Here is a 13,333-nt window from a genome sequence, read left to right as displayed (position 1 = left end):
TAAAGCAGGAGCGACTTCAATCATAAAGAAACTAAAGGAAAAAATATGGTGGTTTCAAACATATATTTAGGATATAGGCGACGTTTTTCACTCTAGAAGATGGACACATTCGTTGTGAAGATAATATGATGTTAGATTTAAATGAGGTTTTCTCTAATCAAACCCCTTGTCCTTGTAAAGAGAAAAACCTTATTAAGTGTAATTGTACCCATGGGGTAGAGTGATATGGGATTTCATTTACAAACAACTATGTACCGTGTTTGACAAGATTGAGGAGCATTTGAATCCCAATGCACCAAGAATCGGTAGTAAACACACATATACTCTGCAGGGATTTATATATGCATTTAAGGTATGTCCATTGTTTTCAAAATGCTTTTAAGCAACAAGTATTATAACTTTCTTAAGTTGGTTACTTGTTTGACATCTTAATTTTGTATATTTGGATCATGGAGATATTTCCCTATAGTGTTATAGTTGATTCCCGTATACTGGGTATTATCCCTCAGGCAGTTGCATACCCCATGATGAGGCGTATGTATGATGTTGAGTGCGAACATATTCTTGATGTTACTAAGGTATGTAGCTTACTTCACCTTATAATTTATAATTTGGTATGAGAAAATAACTTAAGATTAACATTTATATATTGTTTGATGCAACGTCTCCCCAACGAATTGTTGCAGCACACTCAAGAGGAGCGTGCTGACTTGTGGTGGATTAAGAGTGTCTCGTGGATAGATGTTGCAGATTACCCTGATAGGGATGAGCATCGGAACCGGGTACCCGCTTTTGGAACCGAAACCCCCTCGGAACTGCCGGTTTTGGTACTGGAACTGCCTTAAGCGGTTCTGGTTCTGGTTCCAAATGTTATGGAACCGCCTTAAGCGGTTCCGGTTCCGGTTCTCATTTTTTCGGAACCGCTACCCGCTGGGTACTCGCCGGAACCGGTTATATATATATATATATATATATATATATATATATATATATATATATATATATATATATATATATATATATATATATATATATATATATATATAATTTCATATAAATATGTGTTACTTAGACCAGTTTATAATATATTGGTTCGATTTTGTCCGTCTTGGTCCAAATTGATTTGATTTGGATCGAACTAAATTGCGGTTTTATTAAAAAAAGTTAACAAAATTAATGTAACCAGGTTATCTGTTCCCGGAATCGGAACCGCCGGTTCTGGGACTGGTTCCAAACATTTAAGAACTGCCTAGAACCAGAAACAACACTTAGAAATACAGCAGGAGCGACTTCAATCATAAAGAAACTAAAGGAAAAAAATATGGTGGTTTCAAACATATATTTAGGATATAGGCGACGTTTTTCACTCTAGAAGATGGACACATTCGTTGTGAAGATAATATGATGTTAGATTTAAATGAGGTTTTCTCTAATCAAACTCCTTGTCCTTGTAAAGAGAAAAACCTTATTAAGTGTAATTGTACCCATGGGGTAGAGTGATATGGGATTTCATTTACAAACGACTATGTACCGTGTTTGACAAGATTGAGGAGCATTTGAACCCCAATGCACCAAGAATCGGTAGTAGACACACATATACTCTGCAGGGATTTGTATATGCGTTTAAGGTATGTCCATTGTTTTCAAAATGTTTTTAAGCAACAAGTATTATAACTTTATTAAGTTGGTTACTTGTTTGACATCTTAATTTTGTATATTTGGATCATGGAGATATTTCCCTATAGTGTTATAGTTGATTCCCGTATATTGGGTATTATCTCTCAGGCAGTTGCATACCCCATGATGAGGCGTATGTATGATGTTGAGTGCGAACATATTCTTGATGTTACTAAGGTATGTAGATTAGTTCACCTTATAATTTATAATTTGGTATGAGAAAATAACTTAAGATTAACATTTCTATATTGTTTGATGCAGCGTCTCCCCAACGAATTGTTGCAGCATACTCAAGAGGAGCGTGCTGACTTGTGGTGGATTAAGAATGTCTCGTGGATAGATGTTGCAGATTACCCTGATAGGGATGAGCATCGGAATCGGGTACCCGCTTTTGGAACCGGAACCCCCTCGGAACTGCCGGTTTTGGTACTGGAACTGCCTTAAGCGGTTCTGGTTCTGGTTCCTAATGTTATGGAACCGCCTTAAGCGGTTCCGGTTCCGGTTCTCATTTTTTCGGAACCGCTACCCGCTGGGTACTCGCCGGAACCGGTTATATATATATATATATATATATATATATATATATATATATGTATATATATTTATATATATATATATATGTATATATATTTATATATATATATATATATATATATATATATATATATAATTTCATATAAATATGTGTTACTTAGACCAGTTTATAATATATTGGTCCGATTTTGTACGTCTTTGGTCCAAATTGATTTGATTTGGATCGAACTAAATTGCGGTTTTATTGAAAAAAGTTAACAAAATTAATGTAACCGGGTTATCTGTTCCCGGAACCGGAACCGCCGGTTCAGGGACTGGTTCCAAACATTTAAGAACTGCCTAGAGCGGTACCGGTTCCGATTCTAACTTTCTAGGAACCGCCGGTTCCGGTTCTCGCCAAATGAGGCGGGTACCCGCCTATGCTCATTCCTATACCCTGATGTTTGAGTTATGGGTTTTTTTCTTGTGTGTGTTTTAAACAATTTCCTTATGGAGATGTAGCAAAAACAACTTTATGTTTCCAAACAATGTAAAATATTCTAATTTCATACAAATATCATCATGGGTTTTTAAGGTCAACAATATCATATGGTTGATTACTATTTTGACTATTTTGAATGTTAGATATACTCTTAGACTTAACGTTACTTTTGGCACTTGACTTGGTTCTACTAGAAGTTTCATTTTTTGTTGAATATGCGGGAAACTAAGCGTCATAGTTTCTGCGTGTGTGCCCGATCCTTTGACAACGACTGTATTTTTTCTTAATCGGACCTTATCCTTTGGATGGGATGCGGTTATGGTTTCGTGGTCATCCAGCTTATCGTTTGTCCGTCAATGGTGGTAATACAACCATCACGTCATCCGATTGTTCGTATTCAGTTGGAAAATGTACATGAAACACAACATCTCTATATGTTTATAATTATGTTTCCATTGTGAAGTCCGATGACACCTATGTATTGCAGTGTTGATATCTCAGTTCCTGGAATACCGACATTGCATGAGAACAAGGTATACCTAACAATTGCCATTTCCCACACACGTAGGAATGTGATTCCAAGTTTACTATACCATTTTTCATTTGGTCAATCACCTCATATCTGCTTTGATCAATCTAGCATACCAAAAAACGAGATGATTTGTTGATCCTCCTATCGATAACCTTCTCAGCATATTCAGTAATATCCTTTTTTCTTTCAGCTATAAAAAAATGTGTACGTATATCTTGTCATACACAATTTTTTATACTAAACTTATAATGGAAGTAATATAATATAAATAGTTACCTCTAACGTTACGTCGTTGACACCACCATTGCTGCATAGTTGCTTAAAAGAAATCAATCAACATTGTCATTGGTACTTTCTGTGCGTCTCTTGATAACGCATTGATGGATTTAGCACTTTTTGATGTCATAATATTGTACTGAATCACAAGGAAACACGAACTTGCCCATTTCTCGTAACCGATTCTCTCTAGTCATGTACAACAATCTTCATTTAGTGCACAGCGCAACTCACTCAAGCTTTCTTTGAAATTAGATTATTGGTAAGCTTTTGCAGCCTCCCCAAATAAAATCTTTGTTCTCTCTCGCTTACCGATCTTTGCTCTCATATTCATCAACAAATGGCGACATCAGAGTCCGTGATATGCATTCGGGAACACAACTTGAATAGCCATTTCACTTGAATTGGCTCTACCTGATATGATAGCCAAAGATGGCATGTCCCCAATACATTCTTTGAGTCTTGATAAAAACCAAATCCATGACTCCCCACTTTCAGTTTTCCCAACTCCAAATGCAATAAGGAGTGTTTGGTTATTACCATCCATGCATACTGCTAGGAACATAGTGCCCAAGCATTTTCCTTTAAGGTGTGCTTCGTCAATGATAATAATAGGATGCAAAGTTGTTTGAAATGCTCAAACCTAAAGAGCATTTACTATGACATCATTTAACTAGACACACGTGTAACAACATTAACTATAAAGAAGTCATTAGAAGAAATATTACTGCACAACCGACAACCATGAAAAAGTATTCAAATTTGTTGTCATAACTCGTCTTTATATGTGTAACCGTCCCTGGATTCTTCTTCTCCAAGTTGTAACAATATAAAGGTAGACTTTGGAAGCATTCTTCAGGGGTCCCTCTCAATAGATTTAGAGCATACATTTTAGCACTCCGTGTTTGCCAGTATAAAATATGTACACTAAGACAGTCATTTAAACTTGTTTGTATCTGTTTCCCCCGCAACATACTACATGTATTATCAACCAATATGCCCTTTAACAAGTAACCTAATACCTTTTTGTTGGCTTGTCGATGATGGTGACGTAGTTGTGTGTTTGAGCAAGTGTGTTTCTCCGATAGTTTAACCACTTGAAATGTATCAGTAGTATCATGTTTTGTTGCTTGTATCTGCTAGTCACAATTATCCATAAAGCAAATAGCTTCTAACCTGTCTTTTGTGGATTTTTTCACTTTATATTGGAAGCCTTTAATAACACTTTTTAATCCTAACTTAAGCTTAAGTTGTTCTTTGCTTTTAAAGAGTTGGAATAACTTCACATAGGAAGGATAATTGTGGGTTATGACATATTTACGTTTTTGTTGAGCTAGTTCAGGTAATGGTAAAGGTTGAGGCGTACCCCAATGGGTGGTTTGTGTTTCTTCAGAATCGGAAAATAAAAAGGAAACTTTTCTTATTGTGATTTTCGGGGTTGTAAGGGCTCAGTTTCCTCATCTTCACCTTCAGTATCTTCCCCATGAAATTCAGTGTAACTCTGAAAATGTTCAACTGTCTCTCCATGTGGAATTATTTTACCATCATCAACCATCATCATTATTTTCAGATTCGTCAACATCAACTGGAGGAGAAGCATCAAAAACAATCTTACCTTTTTTTTCTATAATCACCCCCATGTACAGGGCCATTATAAAAAGGAACATGGTTGGTTGTCATAGGTAATAAATTACACATTTGGTTACTCCAGTACCAGAAGACCAATTTCCACCAGAACGATTTTCCCCAACAAATTGATGAATACCACTTTCCATAAGGTTACTAACAACAAACAATTGTAGCGTGTTGGGAGCCATATTGCTAACAAAACTAAGAAAATATCTGACATCACTATCGTCTAGAATCTACATAACTATATTGATCCAGGACATTGAAAAGATAGACGTATTTGCTGAAGCAACCTACATAATTAACCCGACGAAGTTGATGTCATTGTTTATATCTACATCAAAGCATGTGTGGTATAGAGCAATATATTACATAGATCCTTCGATACACTGTCATTGCCCTCCACTAGAAACTGGCACTCTAAAAAATCTTGTATACGTACTCATTCCGGAACGTGTAATTAAGGTATCAAAAACTATATTTGATCCATGACATTGAAAAGATAGACGTATTTGCTGAAGCAACCAACATAATTAACCCGACGAAGTTGATGTCATTGTTTATATCTACATCAAAGCATGTGTAGTGTAGAGCAATATATATTATATAGATCATTCGATACACTATCATTGTCCTCCACTAGAAACTGGCACTCGAAAAAATCTTGTATATGTACTCATTCCGGAATGTGTAATGAACGTGTAATAAAGATATCAAAAACTATATTTGATTCATGACATTGAAAAGACAGACGTATTTGCTTAAGCAACCAACATAATTAACCCGACGAAGTTGATGTCATTATTTATATCTACATCAAAACATGTGTAGTGTAGAGCAATATATTACATAGATCCTTTGATATACTGTCATTGCCCTTCACTAGAAATTGACACTCGAAAAAATCTCATATACGTACTCATTCCGGAACATGTAATGAAGGTATCAAAAACACAAATATACTGCATATATGGAAATTTATGGAACACAACCACACAAATACCATAATTTTAGCTCTCTGGAATAGACCTTCGAAGTGTATGAGCATTATGGAGTACAATCCAGAATACATTTTTTTAGTTCGAAATATACGAGGCGTCAGATTCCAGTCTAATTCCTACCAACCATCCACAAATCCCGGACAAAAATAAATTATCCAGAATACGTTGCCCGAGTCAAGTCCGAAATTTTCTTATGTGCTCTGGAATACGCTATTCCAGAGGAAGTGATCATTTCTAAAAAAATGTTTAGTTTTATTAAATAACGCGTTTATAAGGTTCGATTTATATATTATCTTTAAAAAATGTAATCAATTATCATCTTAGTTAATTTATAATAGATTATGAAACTTAAACACAAGCTTTTCATCCTTTTCTAAATTGAATTGGTGAGAATCAAAATACTTAGACAAATAAAAAGCACAACGGATAGTTTTTATTAAACAATGTTTTAGGTAAAATGATGTTAAAGATTTGAAAGATCTTTAATAATTGCTAAAGAAAACCATGTTATAAACTTCAAACATCGTGATATTAATGAAAAGAAAGACCAAGTGGTCCATAATTAAGAGAGGAAAGAACACGCTCTCCACTCCCCATACAAGCCGTCGGTCTAGATAAAACTTAAAAATAAAAAGTGAAAAAAGGTTCTATAAATATCCATCTTGTTCTCTAGAACAAGACACCATCTCCACTCTCTTTCTCTTAAGCATCTCTGTAAGTAAAATCCCATTCATTTTCTGTAGTTCTGTACATTTATGTTAAACCCACTAAAACATCTAAAAATGCTTCAACTTTAATTTTAATTCTTAGCAAATCTGATAATTTCATCTGTATTTCTGCAACCTGCTCATCAATGGTGTTTGTAACATGTAATCTTAATCATAACACCTTGAATGCTGATTTTCATATATAGATTTGAAAATTCCACACTTTACTTCTTCTCCTTTTGTCTTTTAGCTTAAATACATACTTTATTATAACACCCGTTATACAGATTAGAGCCGTTTACAATCCAAACAGCACAGGTTGTGTCCAATTTGAAGTTATAAACTCTTGAAAGTAGAAGATGGGACCCAATCTTGTGAAAAAGAAATCCGAGTATTGTATATATTAAATCTTCACCCAACTCTTTGTCTTCTACAACCTAATCCACTTCTATTTACTGTAGAAATATCGTCACTTGTTCTTCATTAGAGAAGAACACACTCCCATTTGCAATGGGGGTCAAGAACATGGGGAAATTTTCAGTTTTCTTGATCATAGTGATGTGTTGCTGGGCGTCCATGGCTGAAGCAGCGTACTTCAAATACAAAGATCCAAAACAAAAGCTCGGCGTTCGTATCAAAGACTTGATGAAAAGGATGACTGTAGAGGAAAAGATCGGCCAAATGACCCAGATCGATCGAACAGTCGCATCAAATGAGGTCATGAAGAAGTACTTAATAGGTACAAGAATCATTCCAACTCTGCTTTTTTGTGTTAGAGATGTTTCTTACACTTGTTTTCGTTTTCAGGGAGTATTTTGAGCGGAGGAGGGAGTGTTCCGGCGAAACATGCAACCCCAGAGCAATGGGTTGACATGGTCAACGATTTCCAAAAGGGTTCATTATCGACCCGATTGGGGATACCCTTGATTTATGGGATCGACGCTGTTCATGGCCATAACAATGTTTACAAAGCTACAATCTTTCCTCACAATGTTGGTCTTGGAGTTACCAGGCAAGTTCGAAAGCACCTTCTTTTCCTAAATCTAGATCGGTTACAAGTTTTAATGCATAATGTGCAAGTCTATTATGGTCTGAAAGTAGCTTCTTGAAATGTGTGATGTGATGACATGACAAAATGCCAAAATCTTGAACAGGGATCCTGCTCTGGTTAAGAAGATTGGAGCTGCAACTGCTCTTGAAGTTCGAGCCACCGGAATACAATATGCTTTTGCACCTTGTATTGCAGTAAGTAGACAATTTTGAAGCATGTCATTCAGTAAAATAAAATTAATTATCCTTGTGAATAATTACAGATTATGTTAAACAGGTGTGTAGAGATCCGAGATGGGGTCGGTGTTTTGAGAGTTACAGTGAAGATCCAAAGATCGTTAAATTGATGACTGAGATTATACCAGGTTTACAAGGAGACATCCCTGCTGGATCAAGAAAGGGTGTTCCTTTTGTCGGTGGACAGTAAGTTTGTTTATTCGCCTTTTTAATCAAACTTTTTTTTTTTTTTATAAAATTTGTAAGTGGTGTTGCTGTTAGATCTTAGATGATGAGTTTCTTTTTTTGGTACAGAGTGGATATATCTTTCAAGCATATGTGATTGATTAATCTTATCATGATGCATAAGTTTGACTAGTCTTATCCATATATTGCGTCAAGGGATTACAATAGAATCTTTAATTGGTGTGAACATGTGCTCCACTTTCTAAAATCTTAGAAAATTAAAACCAAGAAAATCAAGAAAAGTAGGAAGATTTTTAGAGACAAACCGGTTGTTGTCAAGGTTTTAATATTATTAGACCATGACCATATGGTGTCATGCTTACTTGTGGGCTGACCTATGAGAGATTTTGAAAAATAAAACCCCCCTGTTTTTTAGGGTCTAGACAGCTACCGGAAACTTCCACCGGAATCCTGCAAGTTCAGGCGAAATCAAATGGCGTTTGATTTAGAGATGAGATTTTGACTATACGCTTGCGTTTTGCAGAGATAAGATCGCAGCATGTGCTAAGCACTATTTAGGAGATGGGGGAACTCACTTGGGCACGAACGAGGGCAACACGATCATAGATCCCAAAGGATTCTTCAGCATCCACATGCCAGCATATTATGATTCAATCGTCAAGGGTGTGTCTACTATTATGACCTCATATTCTAGCTGGAATGGAATCAAAATGCACGCCAATCGTTACCTTGTCAACGATTTCCTTAAAAACAAACTTAAATTCAAGGTAAAAAAGCTTCTTCTTTCTTCTCAATTGAACAACTTATGAGGTTTTCGGTTGGCTTTGAATATTTCAGGGGATCGTTATATCAGATTGGCAAGGAATTGATAGGATCACGACTCCTGAACATGCTAATTATACGTATTCAATCATAGCTGGGATGGATGCTGGCATTGACATGGTGTGTGTTTTGGTTTTTCCTGTTCTAGCTTGTTTCAAATATGAAATATCCAAATAGCTTTGAATTAATGTGTTGGTTATATGCATGCAGATCATGGTACCATACAACTACACAGAGTTCATCGATGGTCTAACTTACCTAGTCAAGAACAAGTTCGTATCCATGAGTCGCATAGACGATGCAGTGAAGAGGATCCTAAGGGTCAAGTTCACCATGGGTCTGTTTGAAAAACCATTGGCAGACTACAGCATGACCAAGTACCTTGGAAGCCAGGAGCACAGAGATCTGGCTAGGGAAGCCGTGAGAAAAACACTCGTGTTATTGAAAAACGGAAAATCCTCAAAGAAGCCATTGTTACCTCTTCCTAAAAAAGCATCGAAGATACTAGTTGCAGGAGCCCATGCCGATAATCTTGGTTATCAATGTGGTGGATGGACGATCGAGTGGCAAGGGCTTTCAGGAGATATCACTTCTGGTACAATCAAATCACCTTCTAAAAAACGATTGAATATAACAAAACCTTAAATACACCCTTTGATTGATCTTGCAGGAACCACAATCCTATCGGCCATCAAAAGTGCCGTAGATCCAAAAACTCAAGTGGTCTACAACGAAAACCCTAATGGCGATTTTGTAAAATCAAACAAATTTGATTATGCCATTGTGGTAGTGGGAGAGCACCCGTACGCCGAGACGTTTGGGGACAGCAAGAATCTGACAATCCCGGAGCCTGGACCAAGCACCATCAAGAATGTGTGTGGTGCAGTGAAATGTGTGGTGGTTTTGATCAGCGGCAGGCCTGTGGTGGTGCAGCCGTATGTTGAAACCATTGACGCCCTTGTCGCCGCCTGGCTTCCGGGAACGGAGGGTAAAGGTGTCACGGATGTCCTGTTTGGTGACTACGGTTTTACAGGGAAGCTTGCACGTACTTGGTTCAAATCTGTTGATCAGCTTCCGATGAATGTTGGAGACTCGCATTATGACCCGTTGTATCCGTTTGGGTTTGGGCTCACGACTGAGCCTAGGAAGAATTTATGAAGCTGATGAGTGTTGAATTTTGGTTGATTTTTTCTGGGAATTTCATCTTGTAGTAGAGACATTCAGCTTTTCAGCAAGTAATGTTACATTAATGTTTTATGAATAAAGAAATGGATTCAGCAAGCATAACAGGATAGTACGGTGTTTTTAACGGGGCCAATTGTGGGTAGGGGTGCAGCCGAGCCGAGCCCGAGCCTGGCCAGGCTCGGCTCGGGCTCGTTTAAGTTATATAAGGCTCGAGCTCGAGCTCGGCTCGATTCGAGCTTTCTTGTATTGAGCTCGACTCGAGCTCGTAAAGAATAATACAAGCTCGGCTCGGGTTCGGGCTTGACTCGTTTTTTATCTGACGTGTCTAAATAAGTTTAAGCTCGGCTCGAGCTCGTTAAGAAACTCGTTTACTATTACCCTAAATCCATAATTCCCCTAATATATTTTTATTTTAATATATATAAATAATATTAAATTATATTATATAAAGGCTCGTTTAGGCTCGCGAGCCTAATCAAGCTTAATGACATAGGTTTGAGCTCGAGCTCGTTTAATAAACGAGCTTAATATGAAGCTCGAGCTCGGCTCGGGCTCGTTTAAAATCGATTTCGAGTCGAGCTTTTAACGATCCGATCTCGAGTAGCTCGCGAGTAGCTTGGCTCGTTTGCACCCCTAATCGTGGGTATGCAAACACAAAGCCTATATCTTTTAGGGAGCCTGATAGAAAGTGATTAAATTAAACACTTGAATGCTTACTACTTAGATTAACAGGGCCACAAATTCGAGATGACAAATCTCCTAAATTACAAGAACATAAATAACTTATTATATCACTGAAAACTGAAAAATATCAACTACACGTTTATTACAGAAAAGATAATTGTCCTAACTTATTGGATCCTAACTGTTCCTTCTCTTTTAACTGTTACGTGGTTGACCTAAATGATCTAACTGATTTCCAAAAAGGACATTAAACTGCTCTTGCTCCTGTTTCTTAACTCGTGACTTCCTTCTGGTATACACTTGTAGATTCTTATCATTACTTCCCCCTCGGTAAAACGACTTGTCCTCAAGTTGAAAATAGGGAAATTGCTCAACAAACAGATCGTAAGACTCCCAAGAAGCTTCTTCCATAGGTCGGTTAGCCCAAGAAACCAATAATTCGAGTATAGGTTGGCCTGCTTCATGCACTCATCGATGATCAATAATTGAAGTTGGTTGAACATCAAACTCCCAATCCTTTGTGATAGGCAAAGGAGCAATAGTGGTTGGAGAAAAAGACCCTGGAACTGGTTTGAGCATAGAAACATGAAAAACAGGATGAATTTTCGCATCCGGCGGTAATTCAAGCTCATAAGCCACTGGCCCAATGACACGTTTAATCCGATAAGGACCAAAAAATCGAGGAGATAACTTTTCAAAACGACGTTTAGCTAAGTTGTGTTGTCGATAAGGTTGGATCTTTAAGAATGCATAATCCCCAACCTGAAAAATAACTTCGCGTTGTTTGGTATTGGCTTGATTATGCATCCTATCTTGAGCTTTCATAAGGTTGAGACGTAACAATTGCAACATATGATCATGATCAACTAATTGTTGTTCCAAGTCTGCATTTTTGGTTTTGCCCATTACATAAGGCAGAAGGAGAGGAGGATCTCGACCATACACAATGGAAAAAGGAGTCGTGCCTGTGGAAGTATGGTACCTAGTATTATAAAAGTATTCAGCCCATGCTATATAGGAACTCCATTTAGTTGATTGTTCATGGGCGAAACAACGCAAGTAGGCCTCGAGACACCGATTGAGAACTTCTGTTTGACCATCTGTTTAAGGATGGTAACCGGTACTCAATTGCAATTTGGTTTGACTCAAACGAAAAAGTTCTTGCCAAAAAGTGCTCAAGAAAATAACATCACGGTCCGAGGTAATGGAACGGGGAAAACCGTGTAGACGAACAATTTCCTTACAAAAAAGGGCAGCGACACTTTTTGCTGTAAAGGGGTGAGACAAACTCAGAAAATGAGCGTATTTGCTTAAGCGATCAACTACCACCAAAATAGTATCAAACTTGTTAGATGGGGGTAACCCCACAACAAAATCCATTGAAATGTCCTCCCAAATTTGAACTGGAATTGGTAATGGTTGGAGGAGACCAGTCGGGGAAAGTGTTTGGTATTTTTGCTGCTGGCATACGAGGCAATTTTGCACGAATACCCTGACTTCCTGTTTCATTTTTGGCCTAAAGAACTAGAGGGATAATCGTTTAAGGGTTTTTAAAAAACCGCCATGTCCTCCAACTGGCGAATCATGACATTCTTGAACTAAACTAAGTTTAAGATCAGGTATATCTAGAATAACCATCCTTCCTTTAAAAAACAAGAGCTGGTCATGCGAAGAAAAATCAGGAATTAAAGAAGAATATGTATGGAGCTGTTGGAGGATGTCGATTGTATAAGGATCTTGTTGAATGCTTTTTTTAACATCAGTGATTTCGACACAATAAGGTACAGAAAGAGTGAATAGCTCACCTGAATGGGGTCGTCGAGAAAGTGCATCCGCTCCGTTGTTCTCTTTTCCAGCCCAATGAATTATAGAAAAATCATAGGGCATTAATTTAAGTAAAAGGCGCTGCTGTTTAGTTGTAGTGATGCGTTGTTCCAACAAAAATTTCAAAGTGTAATGATCGTTGCGAATAAGAAAGTGACGACCCAATAAATAGTGATTCCATTTCTGAACAGCAAGAACAAGAGCTAACAATTCGCGATCATATGATGATTTAAATCTATTGGAGGGAGAAAATCCTTTGCTAAATTAAGCAATGGGATGCTCCTCTTGAGAAAGAATAGCACAAATTCCAGCTGAAGAAGCATCGCATTCAACTACAAATGTCTTGGAAAAATCGGGTAACCGGAGAACAGGGGCTGAAAGTAGAGCTTGTTTCAATGAGGTAAACGCATCTAATGCCTCATTAGACCACAAAAACCATCCTTCTTTGTAAGATTAGTCAAAGGTCGTGAAATCAAACCATAATTTCGTACAAAACGTCGGTAATAAT

The 13,333-nt window shown here is 37.3% G+C and overlaps 1 protein-coding gene across 1 annotated transcript; it reads left to right on the top strand.

The window, feature by feature from the left end:
* The first annotated feature begins 6,691 nt into the window (after window positions 1-6,691).
* Window positions 6,692-10,419, top strand: LOC145088020 (uncharacterized). The gene is made up of 9 exons (XM_079026208.1): window positions 6,692-6,844; window positions 7,299-7,576; window positions 7,645-7,849; window positions 7,992-8,082; window positions 8,165-8,310; window positions 8,834-9,077; window positions 9,148-9,252; window positions 9,343-9,727; window positions 9,803-10,419. Exons 2-9 carry the CDS (start codon window positions 7,348-7,350, stop codon window positions 10,288-10,290), a joined length of 1,893 nt encoding a protein of 630 aa, XP_078882334.1. The 5' UTR covers window positions 6,692-6,844; window positions 7,299-7,347; the 3' UTR covers window positions 10,291-10,419.
* Window positions 10,420-13,333: the final 2,914 nt, after the last annotated feature.

This window comes from Lactuca serriola, chromosome 2 (genome assembly GCF_051521515.1).
Source record: "Lactuca serriola cultivar US96UC23 chromosome 2, Lser_US96UC23_V15, whole genome shotgun sequence".
Lineage (NCBI taxonomy): Eukaryota > Viridiplantae > Streptophyta > Magnoliopsida > Asterales > Asteraceae > Lactuca > Lactuca serriola.
The sequence above is the reverse complement of the archived record's forward strand: the minus strand, read 5'-3'. Positions and strand labels throughout refer to the sequence as shown.

Coding starts and splice junctions, on each gene's coding strand:
- LOC145088020 (XM_079026208.1), top strand. CDS start 7,348: ATGGGGGTCAAGAACATGGGGAAATTTTCAGTTTTCTTGATCATAGTG. Junction 8,083..8,164: donor CTTTTGCACCTTGTATTGCA/GTAAGTAGACAA, acceptor TATGTTAAACAG/GTGTGTAGAGATCCGAGATG. Junction 8,311..8,833: donor GTTCCTTTTGTCGGTGGACA/GTAAGTTTGTTT, acceptor TGCGTTTTGCAG/AGATAAGATCGCAGCATGTG.